A 14,659-nucleotide genomic window follows, 5' to 3' on the forward strand; every position below is an offset into this window, starting at 1 on the left:
TGAAGTCTGGTTCCCACTGACGAGACCTCAATAAAGGTCGAAACAATAATGATCTGGGTAGTGAGTGACCCTTCCTATAATGCATAGTATTATACATACCCATAAGGATATGTGCTTTGCATTATGGGATACTAAGGGAAGTGATGTGAAGTCATTAGCTTCTATATACAAGTTGCCCTGTCCTGATTATATTTCAGGCACAAACTTTGTTTGCTTACACTTGGATAAAGGATTAAACTAAGTATATAATTTCTTGGTATCTTTAATTTATAGTATAACCGAATGGGAAAAATTTCCAAACAACTATCTGTAATCTAGAGTATTTTAATAATAAAGTGTGACACCTTTTGACAACTGTTATATAAAAATATGACTTCTGGATTACATCGACCTTAGTATCGACTCTGGGTCTGGCTCTCACTGACAGGACCTCAATAAAGGAACTCAATAACAGTCTGTGTAGTGACCCTTCCCATAATTCATAACATTATACATGCCTATAAGGATATGTGCTTTGCATTATGGGATACTAAGGCAAGTGATGTGAAGTCATTAGTCTTCATATAGGAGTTGCCCTGTCCTCATTATATTTCAGGTGCAAACTTAATTTTTTGGTATCTTTTAATTTATAGTATAAGTATATACCAAAGCAGGTGATTGAAGGGGGTAGGGGAGCAACTAACCATATAACTAAAATAAGTCTTGAGAATCACGTGTGATTATCATCCTGACCTGATTGTTTAATGTTAGTGTTTTAACAAGGTATATCTCAAAGAAGGGTAAAATACATTGTGATTTAATGAAATAAATCGGATGTTTATAAATAAACCAGTTTCATTATCTTTTAGTATTTCAACTTTGAGACATTATCAAGGAGCACAATTAATAAACTGATTATTAAATACTTAAGGAATTGACAGCGTGTACTAGAAATGTAAATTAAATCAAACTTTAATATATACTTTCCCATATTTCAGCAACGTCACGTTGCCATCTTCATAGGAACTTAAGATAAAGACACATGCACACAAGTACTACACAACAGCAAATGAGAAACGAAGCGAGGAAGCTACCGTTTTCCTAAAGTCCTGATGGTGTCCCTAGCAGGCTATATTAGGTGTTCTTGGCCTTTGGGCTGAAGTTCTCTTGATGTATGTTTCCCAAATTTGGGGCAGTCTCATGCATCCAAATTTGTTGAGGTTTGGCATGTTCCTAAGGGCTGAGAGTGATTCCATGAATAGTCTTTCATATTTGAACTTGCTGCGGTGTGTTACTGTGGCTTTCTTCCACCTTATTCTGTAGCGAGTATCCAGAGCATGGTCTGCAAGCCCAGAGTGGCTGTACTGGTGAAATCGGATGTAGTCCTTGTGTTCTGAGATTCTGATGTTTGCTGTCCTGCCTGTTTGGCCAAAATAGGACAATTTACAGCTACAAGGGACCTGGTATACACCAGGTGCTACCAGATGGGTGTAGGGGAAGTGATTGGTCTTTAGTGGAGTGGATACGGGATGCCAATTTTCTATATGGTCTGTAACAAGAGGTCAAGTCATGTTTTTTTAGGATTTCGTTGATTTTTTCTGAGGTGCCTCGGATGTAGGGAATGGTGATGGATTTGAAGTAATCTTTTTTGTGAAGAGGGGGAGGTTGGGTTGTGGATAACTGGTTTTAGTTTTTTTTTTTTTGGGGGGGGAATAGCCATTGGCTGAGAAAGTGTTAAGGATGTGATTTAGTTCAGTGGTTAGGACTTTGTCATTATTTGAACAGATTAGTTTAGCCCTGTTGAATAGTGTCTTAATAACTCCATATTGTTCTGAGGTGGGGGGGGGGGATTGTTGGTGAATGTATCTGCCTGTATGGGTGGGTTTTCTATAAACTGAGAAAACCAAGGTTCCATCAGGTTGGCAGGTGACTAGTGTGTCTAGGAAGGGGAGGCTATTGTTTTCCTCTTTTCCCCAGGGTGAACTTGATTCCGGGGTGTTGGTTGTTTAAGTGTGTTAAGGAGAGGAGTGTATCCAAGCCTTGTGGCCATATAGCGAATATATCATCAACGTAGCGAAGCCATATGGTAGGTTTTTGTGTGACAGAGTTTAAGGCTTTCTCTTCAAAAGTCTCCATAAAGAAGTTGGCCAAGGATGGGGAAAGTGGTGAACTCATGGCTGTCCCTCCTCTATCTGTTTGTAGAATTTTTCCTGCCAAACGAAATAGCCTGAGTTCATTGTGAACTGAAATAGTGCTGAGATATCAGGAGGAAATTTAGCTTGGATTAGCTCTAAGGTTTCTTTGAGGGGGACATTCGTGAATAAGGAGGAGACGTCAAAACTGACCATTATGTCATTATGTTGGAGTGTAAGGTTTTCTATACTGGCTTTGAAGTGGGCTGAGTTTTTTATGTGTGATGGTGTGTTGCCAGTATAGTGTGAGAGCGCTTTGGCTAAATATTTAGCTAGTTTGTATGTGGGGGAATCAATGCCATCCACTATGAGACGTAATGGCACATTTTCTTTATGTATTTTTGGGAGCCCATATATACAGGAGGGGGGGGGGGTCTAGAGTTATATGGTTTTAGTTTGTGAGTAATCTCCACAGCGAAGAAATGACCTTCTTAAGGAGCCTATGGAGTTTTCTAATTTTTGAGTTGGTGGGAATATATTCAATGGGGAGGTAAGTAGCCCGATCTAATAGTAAAGCATTAAGCTTACCTGTGTAGTCATTAAGGTTGAGTACCACAGTGGCGTTCCCCTTATCCGCTTTGGTGATCACTATTTCTTTGTTTTCCTTCATTTCCTGTAGAGACTTGTATTCACTATTGGATATGTTGGTTTTTGGTGGTCTTGCTTTTGTGAGAACACAGGCCACATCCAATCTAATATCATTGGTGATGTGGTTTGGAAGGTGGCGAATCCTGCGTTAAATCTGAATCATTAATTCCTCAGCCGGTATTTTCCTTGGAGCAATGGCGAAGTTGTGACCACGTGACAGAGCATTGAGTGCTTCTTGCTTCAAAATAACTGAAGAAAGGTTAACTACAGTGTTTGTTTGTAGTTTTGGTTTGGACTTAGAGTTCTTTTTTAATTTATCAAACTTGGTGATATGTCGACTCTGCATTTTTTCAAATTCTATATTTGCCACAGTGCACGAGACGTCAAGTAGAATTGACCAAAGTTCGTGATTTAGCATATTATAAAGCTCTTCCTCTAGTGGTAAAATAGCTCTGTTTGTATCAGCCAGGGAACTGTGTGTGTAGTGTTAATTTGTTCCCGTAGCAAAGCATGGCTCGCTCAGTTATAGATTCGGAGAGCTTTCTGTGAAAAGAAACGGTGCTTAAATTTTACACAATTTAGGATTACCTGATTATCCCTGCAACATTTTAGGAAGGTCAGACGATTCAGTTGTCTCGATAACTTCAGCTTCATTTTGCCATAATGGCAGGACTTGCGTGTGATGGAATCTCTGTGGATGATAGTAATTGTTGATACAAACAGATACAGACAGCTATTTTAGCACTAGAGGAAGAGCTTTGTAATACGCTAAATTACGAACTTTGGTCAATTCTACATGACGTCTCGTGCACTGCAGCAAATAAAGAATTCAAAAAAATACGGAGTTGACACATCAACAAGTTTGCTAAATTAAAAAAGAACTCGACGTCCAAACCAACACTGTAGTTAACCTTTCCTCAGTTATTTTGATGCCAGAAGCACTCAACGCTTTGTCACATGGTCACAACTTCCCCATTGCTTCCAGGAAAATACTGGCAGAGGAATTAATGATCCAAATTGAACGCGGGATTCGCCACCTTCCAAACCACATTGTCAACGATATTAGATTGGATGTAGCCTGTGTTCTCACAAAAGTAAGACCACCAAAAACCAACATATCCAATAGTGAATACAAGTCTTTACAGGAAATGAAGAAAAACAACGGAATAGTTATCACCAAAGTAGATAAGGGGAACGCCAATGTGATACTCAATCATACTAACTACACAGGTAAGCTTAATGCGTTACTATTAGATCGGGCTACTTACCTCCTCATTGAATATATTCCCACCAACTCACAAATTAGAAAACTCCATAGGCTCCTTAAGAAGGTCACTTCTTGACCTGTGGAGATTACTAACAAACTAAAACCATATAACTCTAGACCCCCCCCCCTCCTGTATATATGGGCTCCCAAAAATACATAAAGAAAATGTGCCATTACGTCTCATAGTGGATGGCATTGATTCCCCCACATACAAACTAGCTAAATATTTAGCCAAAGCGCTCTCACACTATACTGGCAACACACCATCACACATAAAAAACTCAGCCCACTTCAAAGCCAGTATAGAAAACCTTACACTCCAACATAATGACATAATGGTCAGTTTTGACGTCTCCTCCTTATTCACGAATGTCCCCCTCAAAGAAACCTTAGAGCTAATCCAAGCTAAATTTCCTCCTGATATCTCAGCACTATTTCAGTTCACAATGAACTCAGGCTATTTCGTTTGGCAGGAAAAATTCTACAAACAGATAGAGGGGTGACAGCCATGAGTTCACCACTTTCCCCATCCTTGGCCAACTTCTTTATGGAGACTTTTGAAGAGAAAGCCTTAAACTCTGTCACACAAAAACCTACCATATGGCTTCGCTACGTTGATGATATGTCCGCTATTTGGCCACAAGGCTCGGATACACTCCTCTCCTTAACACACTTAAACAACCAACACCCCAGAATCAAGTTCACCCTGGAAAAAGAGGAAAACAATAGCCTCCCCTTCCTAGACACACTAGTCACCCGCCAACTTGATGGAACCTTGGTTTCTCAATTTATAGAAAACCCACCCATACAGGCAGATACATTCACCGACAATCCCCCCCTCACAACAATATGGAGTTATTAAGACACTATTCAACAGGGCTGAACTAATCTGTTCAAATGATAAAGCCCTAACCACAGAACTAAATCACATCCTTAACACTTTCTCAGCCAATGGTTACCCCTCCCCCCAAAAAAAAATCCAAAAAATACTAAAACCAATTATCTACAAACCTCCCCTTCACAAAAAAGATTACTCCAAATCCATCACCATTCCCTACATCCGAGGCATCTCAAAAAAAATCAACGAAATCCTAAAAAAACATGACTTGACCTCTTGTTACAGACCATATAGAAAATTGGCATCCCATATCCACTCCACTAAAGACCAACCACTTCTCCTACACCTACCTGGTGTATACCAGGTCCCTTGCAGCTGTAAATTGTCCTATTTTGGTCAAACAGGCATGACAGTAAATATCAGAATCTCAGAACACAAGGACTACATCCGATTTCACCAGTACAGCCACTCTGGACTTGGAGACCATGCTTTGGATACTCGCTACAGAATAAGGTGGAAGAAAGCCCCAGTAATACACCACAGCAAGTTCAAATATGAAAGTCTATTCATGGAATCAGTCTCAGCCCTTAGGAACATGCCAAACCTCAACAAATTTGGATGCATGAGACTGCCCCAAATTTGGGAAACATACTTCAGCCCAAAGGCCAAGAACACCTAATATAGCCTGCTGGGGGCACAATCAGGACTTTAGGAAAATGGTAGCTTCCTCGCCTCATTTCTCATTTGCTGTTGTGTAGTACTTGTGTGCACGTGTCTTTATCTTAAGTTCCCATGAAGATGGCAACGCGACGTTGCCAAAATATTGGAAAGTATATATTAAATTATGGATATTATTTCTGGGAAAACTCCCATGTTACTCCTCTTAACAAACTATTATTAACAAACTCTCCCCACCCTCCCACCCCTCTAAAAATCAGTTGCTGTTTTCAACCCTTTCACCCTTTCCCACCCTATATAAATATAAAAAAAACGCTCTGCCCATCCCTAATAATATATATGTATATATATTATTCAAAAAATCTGGTTTTTTTCTATTTTTATTTAATTCTCTCACATTGCCTCCCCCCCGCCACACACACAGTAGTTTGGACATCACAGAAAGAAGAAAAGCCACGACACCGAGAAAAAAGGTATGTGTAAATTTCTCTTCCTTTATGCTTTATTTATATTTCTAGTATACGCTGTCAATTCGTTAAGTATTTAATAATCATGTTTAACCAGCGTATAAGCCTTTCTACAAAAATTAATAAACTGGTTGTTTTTATTATCTTCGCGCCACTTCAAGAGTCAAGTAAGCAAACAAAGTTTGCAGAATTTTACTATGCATTTAGTAGCCCCATGACTTCATAAGTCATAAGGTTATTAACTAAAGGTGTGGGATGGGGAGAATGCAAAAATAATCAGGTTAATGAGTTACGACGGAGATGGCAATTTTAAACAGTGTGTTGAGATTCGACGCTGATTAGTATTGGGACATGATTTACAGTGAAACATATTAATATATATTTGTCACACACACAAAATATAGACCATGCATGAAATATGAGTATTTAATGCAAGGCCTATATTGCTACTTTTTTGTGTTTTTCTTTTCCATTCTCTTCCATTCTCATATTTTGCTGACTACACCAACTAGTTTTCTTTGGCCAGTTAAAACTACTCTATTAGAAGCATGTTCTGTACAGTCTTCTTGCAATTTTTTAATGTGCTTTCATATTCTTAAATACTAATTTTGATCATATAAGGTTTAATAATGAAATAGTAATCGCTGTCTCTGTTGATTTTTGTTAATTTAGTGTTGGCATTTGAAAGCTTGTTAATGATCAGGATTTTCTTATTTTTATCATAATATTTCATGTAGTATATATATGTATGTATATATATATATGTATATAAACATAATAAAAGATAGCTTCAGTTTTACATTTTTTAAAATTAATTTATTTTTTTAATATAGTCCATGAAGCCCCGGAGTGGAGTGTTCTGTTGTTTAATCACTGAAGCACGGGAAACCACAGCCCTTGAGATGCCTGATCATGAGAATACATTTGTTCTTAAAGTAGGCATATTTTCATTATATATATATATATATATATATTATTAATATGCTGTAATTATTATTGTTATCATTTCAATTTATAATGGGTCTCATAGGAACATCTTCCTTGTGTATATTTCATGGGTCATAGAGGCAAGGAATTCTTTTACTATTATTATTATTACTACCGTTATTACGTGACATCTCCCAAGGAGTCCAAGGACTCATTGCAAGAGGGCTCTCTACTGTACTTCACTGAACATCTCTCTGTCTCTCTTACTACTTAATCCTGCAACTATACATGGCATTTATTTGCTATAGTCCCTGTTGTCTCTCGTGTTGGGAGTTTTTCAAAAAAATAAGTTTTTTTTTTGTTTTGTTGGTGTTGTTTTGTTTTGGGAAACTTGTGACAGATTAATAACTTGAATACATGTAATACAAGACAGATAGTTGAATAATAATGCATAATTGATAATGGAACACGTATAGCCCACGGTAATAACTTTAATTAAATAAAGATACAAATATTTCGTACTGAAAGTAATAGTACATCCTCAGTGTAGAACAAACAGTTAAAGGAATGGAATACAAAGTACAGAACAGTCGGTGGATCACCAATTAAATTGTTGCCGCATGCTAGAAGATTAATTAAAATATTATTAAATAATTATTTAAAGATAATTATTTCATTGATGGTTACATAAAATAAGAGTCTCCCAAACTTTTGGGAGAGAGAGACAGTCATTTTGATTTAAATTTAGCCGATGTAAGAGGACTTCGCAACTTTCTTTAAAAAGATGTTCATATTTAAACCTACATCTGTGGAGAAGACAAGCTTTATCCTGCTGGATATTATGATTAGTGTCAATGCTATGTTGTGCTAGACTAGGCTTATGAGGTTTCATGTATTCAATATAATATTGATGTTCCTTTATTCTTTTTTCCACAGAACGGCCTGTTTGTCAAAAATAGGATAAATTGCATTCACATGAAATATGGTAAACACCAGCCAATGATAGAGGTGACAGTTTGTCTTTTGTAGATGGCAACAAGTGAGCAATTTTGTTGATAAAGTAAATATGTGGGAATAAGATAATACTTCTTCAAAATTCTGCCTATAGGTTCTGAGATGCCTGAAATGTAAGGGATTGGAACTCTGCGGTCTGTTGAAGAATATTGAGGTGTTGGAACATAGGAGTCAATTATCTGTTGGATCTGATTAGGGTTGTAACCCTTAGATTCTATTAACTTTTTTATAGTGAAAAGTTCTTGTTGTAAGGTTGATGGAGAGGAGCACACTTTATGTGCTCTATTAATTAAAGATTTGATAATGCCAATTTTTTGAGAGGTTTGATGAGCAGACTTTTGATGAATGTATCTGCTAGACAAAGTACCATTGGATGTGCAGTGTAAGGAGGATGTCCAAGAATGGTAAACTACCAGACTTTTCTTTTTTCATGGTGAACTGAATGTGTGGGTGAAGGCTATTTATCTGTTGTAGAAATGTAAGTTCAGCATGTGGCCAAATTGCAAAAACATCATCGACATGACAAAACCAAAGAGAGGGTTGGGGATGAATGGATGAAAACAAGGTGTCTTCTAGATGTTTCAGAAAATAGTTTGCCAAAGGTGGAGACAGAGGGCTACCCATGGCAGTACCTTCAACTTGTTTGTAGATCTTGTTTTTCCAGCTGAAATAACCTGAATGTATAACGAATTCAAAAATCTTTGCAATATCCAGAGGGTAATCATCATATAGTTAGTTGACCATGTCCGCTAATGGAATATTGGTAAAAAAGGGAAACGATATCAAAACTGACTAATAAGTCAGACCCTTTGATTTGAACATGTTTTTGCCATTTGGCCATTACATTCCACAGATATTATTTACAGATGTTCCTTTGGTCAAAATTCTTCAGTTACTACCATAGTTTTCCTCCTGACATGTGAGAGAGCTTTGATTTTGTTGTACTTTCGGAATACTTCAAGCTGAAAAAACAAAATCTATGAGTAGGTAAAGGACATGTCCATTGGCTGCTGCCTCACACCTACTTTGGCCAGTTACTTTTCAGAACATCTGGAACATTCCTCATTCTCCTACATGCACCCTTTATCTTCATTTTAGGGTACACTATGTTGACATCATCAAGAAAATATTCTGCTTCCCTTCCTAGCACAAATCTCTTCCTGGCACTTCCTAGCTCACATTAAATTCGCTATCGAAAAAGAAACAGATGGAAAATTAGCATTCTTGAAATTCTGCTCTCTTGTATCTATTACACATGATCATATTACACAGATCAGTATTCAACAGGAACTATGCATTTTACAGAAAATGTAAAATTTTGATAATGCCCCTTTACAGAAAAGAGGCATTATCAAAATTCTTCTCAGGAGCTAATTTTATTTGTTCCAACTCCAATAACCTATGACAAGAACTGAACACCATCTAATAGGATTGTGACTAAATGGTTTTAATCCACAAAAGATCCAACACATTATGAACACTTACATTTTGACTCTAATTCTAATATTGAACACACACACACACATGCATACTGTTGGTATCTTTGGTATAAAAGAGATACACATTGCTGGTGTCTCTGAGCCAATCTCAAGAATCCTAAGAAAATACATGCGATTACATTCTTTTTCCATTATCATTTCATCAATAAATTTTTGCTTATCACCATAAGTACCCTGTGAATGCTTTCTCCCATGGTTTGTATACACAGGGCATTCAATTGAGAAGTAACTTTGAAAACATCTACCACATCCACTACAAGTAATCCCATAAGTCTAATCTTGCACAGTAGGGGGGCCACAAGATCCTTTGGTTGAAGATATTTCTTATCCATAGGTGCTGTTTGAAATGTGAACAATTGTTTAAACAGTTCTTGAGTTTTATTGCATTGCCCAAACATAAATCAGAATAGAATGGTTTATAGTTTATTTACCTTCCCTTTATTTTAATTACTTTAAAATTATTATTCTGAATAACTGTTCTTAACTGTATCATTAGTGATGTCCTATTACCATTTCTAGCTCATGGTTCATATCATAAATGCAAAATCCATTGTTAGTTCTACCTTTTGAATTGTGATGACCTGTTATTTTCAAATGGAAATATCTGACATATTTGTTAATCATTAAACTGTTCTTATGTTACATGCATTTAAAGTTTTTAATCTTTTTCACAAGTTTGATCAAAAACAGAAAGGTAGAAAAAGAATCCCGAATACCAACATGTTTTTTATTTTTATTTTTATTTTACTTTCCCTCCCACTTCTAGTATCCACACAGTTGTTCTTTAGAACTAACTTTATCCTCTATGATTTCTACAAATTTTTATGTGCTTATTTGGCATCTACCTCACACCATGGAAGCATGACTATTCAGTGAATTTCAATCAAGTGATAAAATAACTTTTTTTTTTTAATCAATTCCCAATACAAGAGGCAGCAAAACCTATAGCAAATAAACACCATGTGTTGGCTGATGTCAAGAGCAAATTAATCTGTTGATATTCTTTTTAAAAAGCTGGGGATAATAGCCAGCGGTTAGCTATAAGGGACTCGCCCGAGCCCTTTGTTAAATTTTTCTCAAATTTGCGAGTCCCCCCCTTGTCCTTCTTGTTTACTTTTTTATTTTTTCAAAAAAAAGAAAAAAAAACATAATTTTTTGAAATATATTAAGCGAAAAACTCCTACAGTTACCTAACGAAGTGATTTTATTAAATAAAATATTAGTTATTGTTAGTACCATTTTACAAATAAGAATTCACTTTTGGTAATCGCATATAAATAAATAGGACTATAAAATAATGCCCCTTGATTGGTACCATTGATTATCACTTGAAGTATAAAAACAAAAGAGAAATATAACAAACTTCAATATTATTGTGTTTAGATAATATTTATTTATTATTTATAGATTGTTTGTCATAAAAACTTCTATCACAAACAAAAGAAATTTATTTTGTTTATAAAAAATTGCAGACTATTTCGTATATGCGATTATAAAAGATTTTATTCTTATTACATTTTGATAGTTAAAAAATGTTTTTCTTACGTAACACAGATGATTGTGTGCAAATATTTCATGTTTAGATCTTGATATATTTGTTTAAAAGTGATAGCCTTTACAGGTTGGTTGTCCCCCTCATACTTTTTGATTGGCATTTGTACACAAGCTGTATTAATAAAAAATTTTGTGTGAAATACAGCTTTTTTTTTCCACGATGCGAGCCCTTTGTTAAAATTTCCATAGCTCACCACTGGTAATAGCCCTTCAGGAATAGTTTATTATTATTATTGCATGGATACCTTGAAACCATTAACAGACAAAGCACTAACAACTGACTCAGGCAGTCCATTCCATTCATTCACCATTCTCCAAGTGAAAAATCTAGTCCTCACTCCCTTGTTAACCACACTTTTACCTAACTTTCAGGGATGACCTCTTGTTCTGTCCACTCTAGCCAAGTGCTGAAACATTTCCCCCTGCATTAATCCTATAAAATCCTTTAAGTAACTTAAATGTTTCTGTCATATCCTCTCTTTTTCATTTATTAACCAACGTTTGTAATCCTTAAACCCCAATCTATCCTCATAAAGAGTAATTCCACAAACCACTCACCATCTTGGTCACTTGCAACTGAATCTTCCCCACCACTTGCTCATCCCCAGGTGTCCAGACCTGAGCAGTAATCCAGATGTAGTCGTATCAAGGCTTTTTAAATTTGTGTGATAACTCCCTTATCTCTACTTGTTAGTGTGTTCTTTAATAACCAAGTAACTCTATAAGTTACCCTGGTTTTATCAATTTCTTAAAACACAGTTCCATCAACATGGTACACAACTTGTAATCGATTTATCCCAAAATGCATAATTTAACATTTCATCATTATCATCAAATTCCTGCAATGTACCCTCAAGGAGTGTACAGGATATGATAGTACTAGATGAAAAATTTACATCATTACTAACTTCCTATCAACAATTTTCCTCCAGATCAGTCTGTTACTTGTCAAGACTCCAACATTATCAGATCTTATATTTCTATCGTCTAAGGCACTTTGTACCATATCAATCAACCTATATCTTGGTCTTCCTCTGGGTCGTTTTCCTGCCAACCTGGCAGAGAACACTTGTTTTGCCAATCTTTCCTCGCCCATTCTGTTTAAATGACCATACCACCTGAGATTAGCTCTGCTAATGCATTCCTGGATACTGACAATGTCAAGTTCTTTCTAATATCCTCGTTTTTAATATGATATTGCCGTTGATGCCATCTGTTCACCCCTCTAATCTTTCTCAAGATTCTCATATATGTGGTCTCTAGTCTTTGGTCAAGTGTTTTACTTCTGACCCAGCTCCCAGATCCATAAGTTAAAACTGGTTTGAACACTGTCTCATATACAGCTAATTTAGTGTTCCGACTAATTTCTATCTTATTCCATATGAATTTATTCAATTGACTTCTTACCTTACCAGCTTTATTGATTCTGTTGTCTATTTCCATATTTAATTTACCATCTTCACTAAAAATCGTGCCTAAGTAGCTGAAATGTTTTCCTTCTTCCACAGGTTCTCCATTCACAACACAGTTGACATTTTCAATGATTCTGCCTATTTTCATTGTCTTTGTCTTTTTATTGCTGACCTTCATAGCCTATCTATTACAACAGTTATTCAATTTAGTCAAGGAATCTTGTAGACTCGTAGTAGATTTATTGATAAGTATAACATCATCCGCATAAAGCAAACAGCTGACATTAACATCTCCAATTTTTATATCATGTTTTATACCACTTTCCTTCATAATGTGATCCATATAGATAATGAATAACAGAGGGGATAATGTACATCCTTGTCTCACACCATATTTAACATTAAACCATCTTCGTGTACTTCCTTCAATTCTAGCTGCTGACTTACAACTCAAATAAAGAGTAAGTATTGCTTGATATAATGCCCCATTGGCACCATATAACTGTAGCGTATTGAATAGCTTCTCTCTTGGCACCTTATCATATGCCTTTTCCAGATCTACAAAACTCAAATAGAGATCTTTGTTATATTTCCGTGATTTCTTCACTATTTGACGTAAAGTGAAGATCTGATCCTGACAACCTCTATTTGGCCTGAATCCAGCTCGTTCTTCTTCGCCAAGCTTTTCTTCTACAATTCTTCTCAATCGTTTCTCAAGTATACTTGCATATATCTTACCAGGAACACTCAATAGGGGAATACCTCTTTAATTCTCACATTCAGTTTTATTTCCCTTTTTATATGTGGGTACTTTGAGAGCTTTACTCCAATCATCGGGAATTCGTTCCTCTGTCCAGGCTTTCTGATCTATGCAGTGCAGCCACTGCAAGACTTTTATACCACCACACTACAGCATTTCTGGTCGAATATCATCTACTCCTGCTGCCTTTCCACATTTTAAGCCTTTAATGACTTTTTCTACTTCAAGTATGGATATGTATTCCTGACTGTATGCCTGTTGAGTGTTTTTTACCACTGTGCTGTCACTACTCGTGTCATTTAGCAATTTCTCGAAGTAATTACTCCATACTTCAAGGATATCTTTTTCTTCCATTTTCATGTCACCTTTATCATCTCTAACTCCTTTTACAGTACTCTTTCCCCCATTTCTAAGATTCCTCAACAACCACCAAAATGTTTTGCCACCTTCTTGATATTTATTTTCTATGTTCTTGCTAAAGTCCTCCCATGACTTTTGTTTTGCTAGTTGTACACAGTTTAGCTTTCTTATATTTGTCTCTGTATTCTCTAAGAACACAAGCTGACTTATTTGTCAGGAACTTTTGATATGCTTTCTTCTTTTCCTTCACTGCCTCTTTAACTTCCTGTGTCCACCATGCAGTTCTGATTTTTCTATCCTTGGAGACAACCTCACCACATGCCTCTCTGGCTGAATCAATCAAGGTTTTCTTTAAGGCTTGCCACTTAATCTCTAAAGTTTGGTTTCTGTTCTCAAACTCTTTCATTTTTTCTTCAATAATCTTTGTGTATTTTAGTCTACAGTTCACATCTGAAAGCTACTCAACTTTTATTTGCTTTAAAATTTTCTTTTGTTATTCTTTTCAATATAAAATTCCATTTTATCCTACTCAAAACTAAATAGTGATCACTTCCAATTTCAAATCCTCTGTACACTCTGGTGTTCTGTGCCAGGGAGAAAACATCGCTATCAACAATAAAATAGTCAACAAGACTTTTCTTATTTCTTGCCTCTTCTCTCCATGTGAATTTGTGCACATTTTTATGTTGGAACATGGTGTTAGTAATAACCAGTCCATGTCCTGAGCAGAAATCCAACAAATATTTGCCATTATTATTAGCTTTGCTCTTTTCTCCAAATTTTCCCAATATATTTTTGTATGTCTGACAATCAATTCCTACTCTGCTATTTAGATCCCCAATAAAGACCAACTTTTCCTTTTTCATTGTGTCAAGTGCTTTCTCTAAATCCTCAAAAAATTCCTCCACTTCTACCTTAGTAGAACCTTCTTTGGGTCTACTCATTTGCGCCTATGGTCAAATGAGACTTATTTGACCATAGGCACAAATAAGTCTCATTGTCCAGTTCCCCATTCTGATATTTGCCCACATCACTCTAGTTGAGACTGCCTGTCATTCAAGAAGATTAGCCTCATATTTAGTGTTAAATACAATGGCTACTCCTTCTTTTCCTTGATTGTCATT

The 14,659-nt window shown here is 36.1% G+C and overlaps 1 protein-coding gene across 2 annotated transcripts in view; it reads left to right on the forward strand.

The window, feature by feature from the left end:
* The window catches only part of LOC150092916 (SH2B adapter protein 2-like), a 217,258-nt gene that overhangs the window by 45,344 nt on the left and 157,255 nt on the right, over positions 1 to 14,659 (forward strand). For both annotated transcript variants that reach the window (XM_090414172.1, XM_090414173.1), the window contains exon 2: positions 6,843 to 6,944. In XM_090414172.1, the coding sequence (XP_090270298.1) occupies positions 6,843 to 6,944 (102 nt within the window). The remainder of the gene's footprint in view (positions 1 to 6,842; positions 6,945 to 14,659) is intronic.

The sequence above is a fragment of the Typopeltis vanoorti genome, chromosome 24 (genome assembly GCF_054136105.1).
Source record: "Typopeltis vanoorti isolate ZY-2024b chromosome 24, IOZ_Tvanoo_1.0, whole genome shotgun sequence".
Classification (NCBI taxonomy): domain Eukaryota; kingdom Metazoa; phylum Arthropoda; class Arachnida; order Uropygi; family Thelyphonidae; genus Typopeltis; species Typopeltis vanoorti.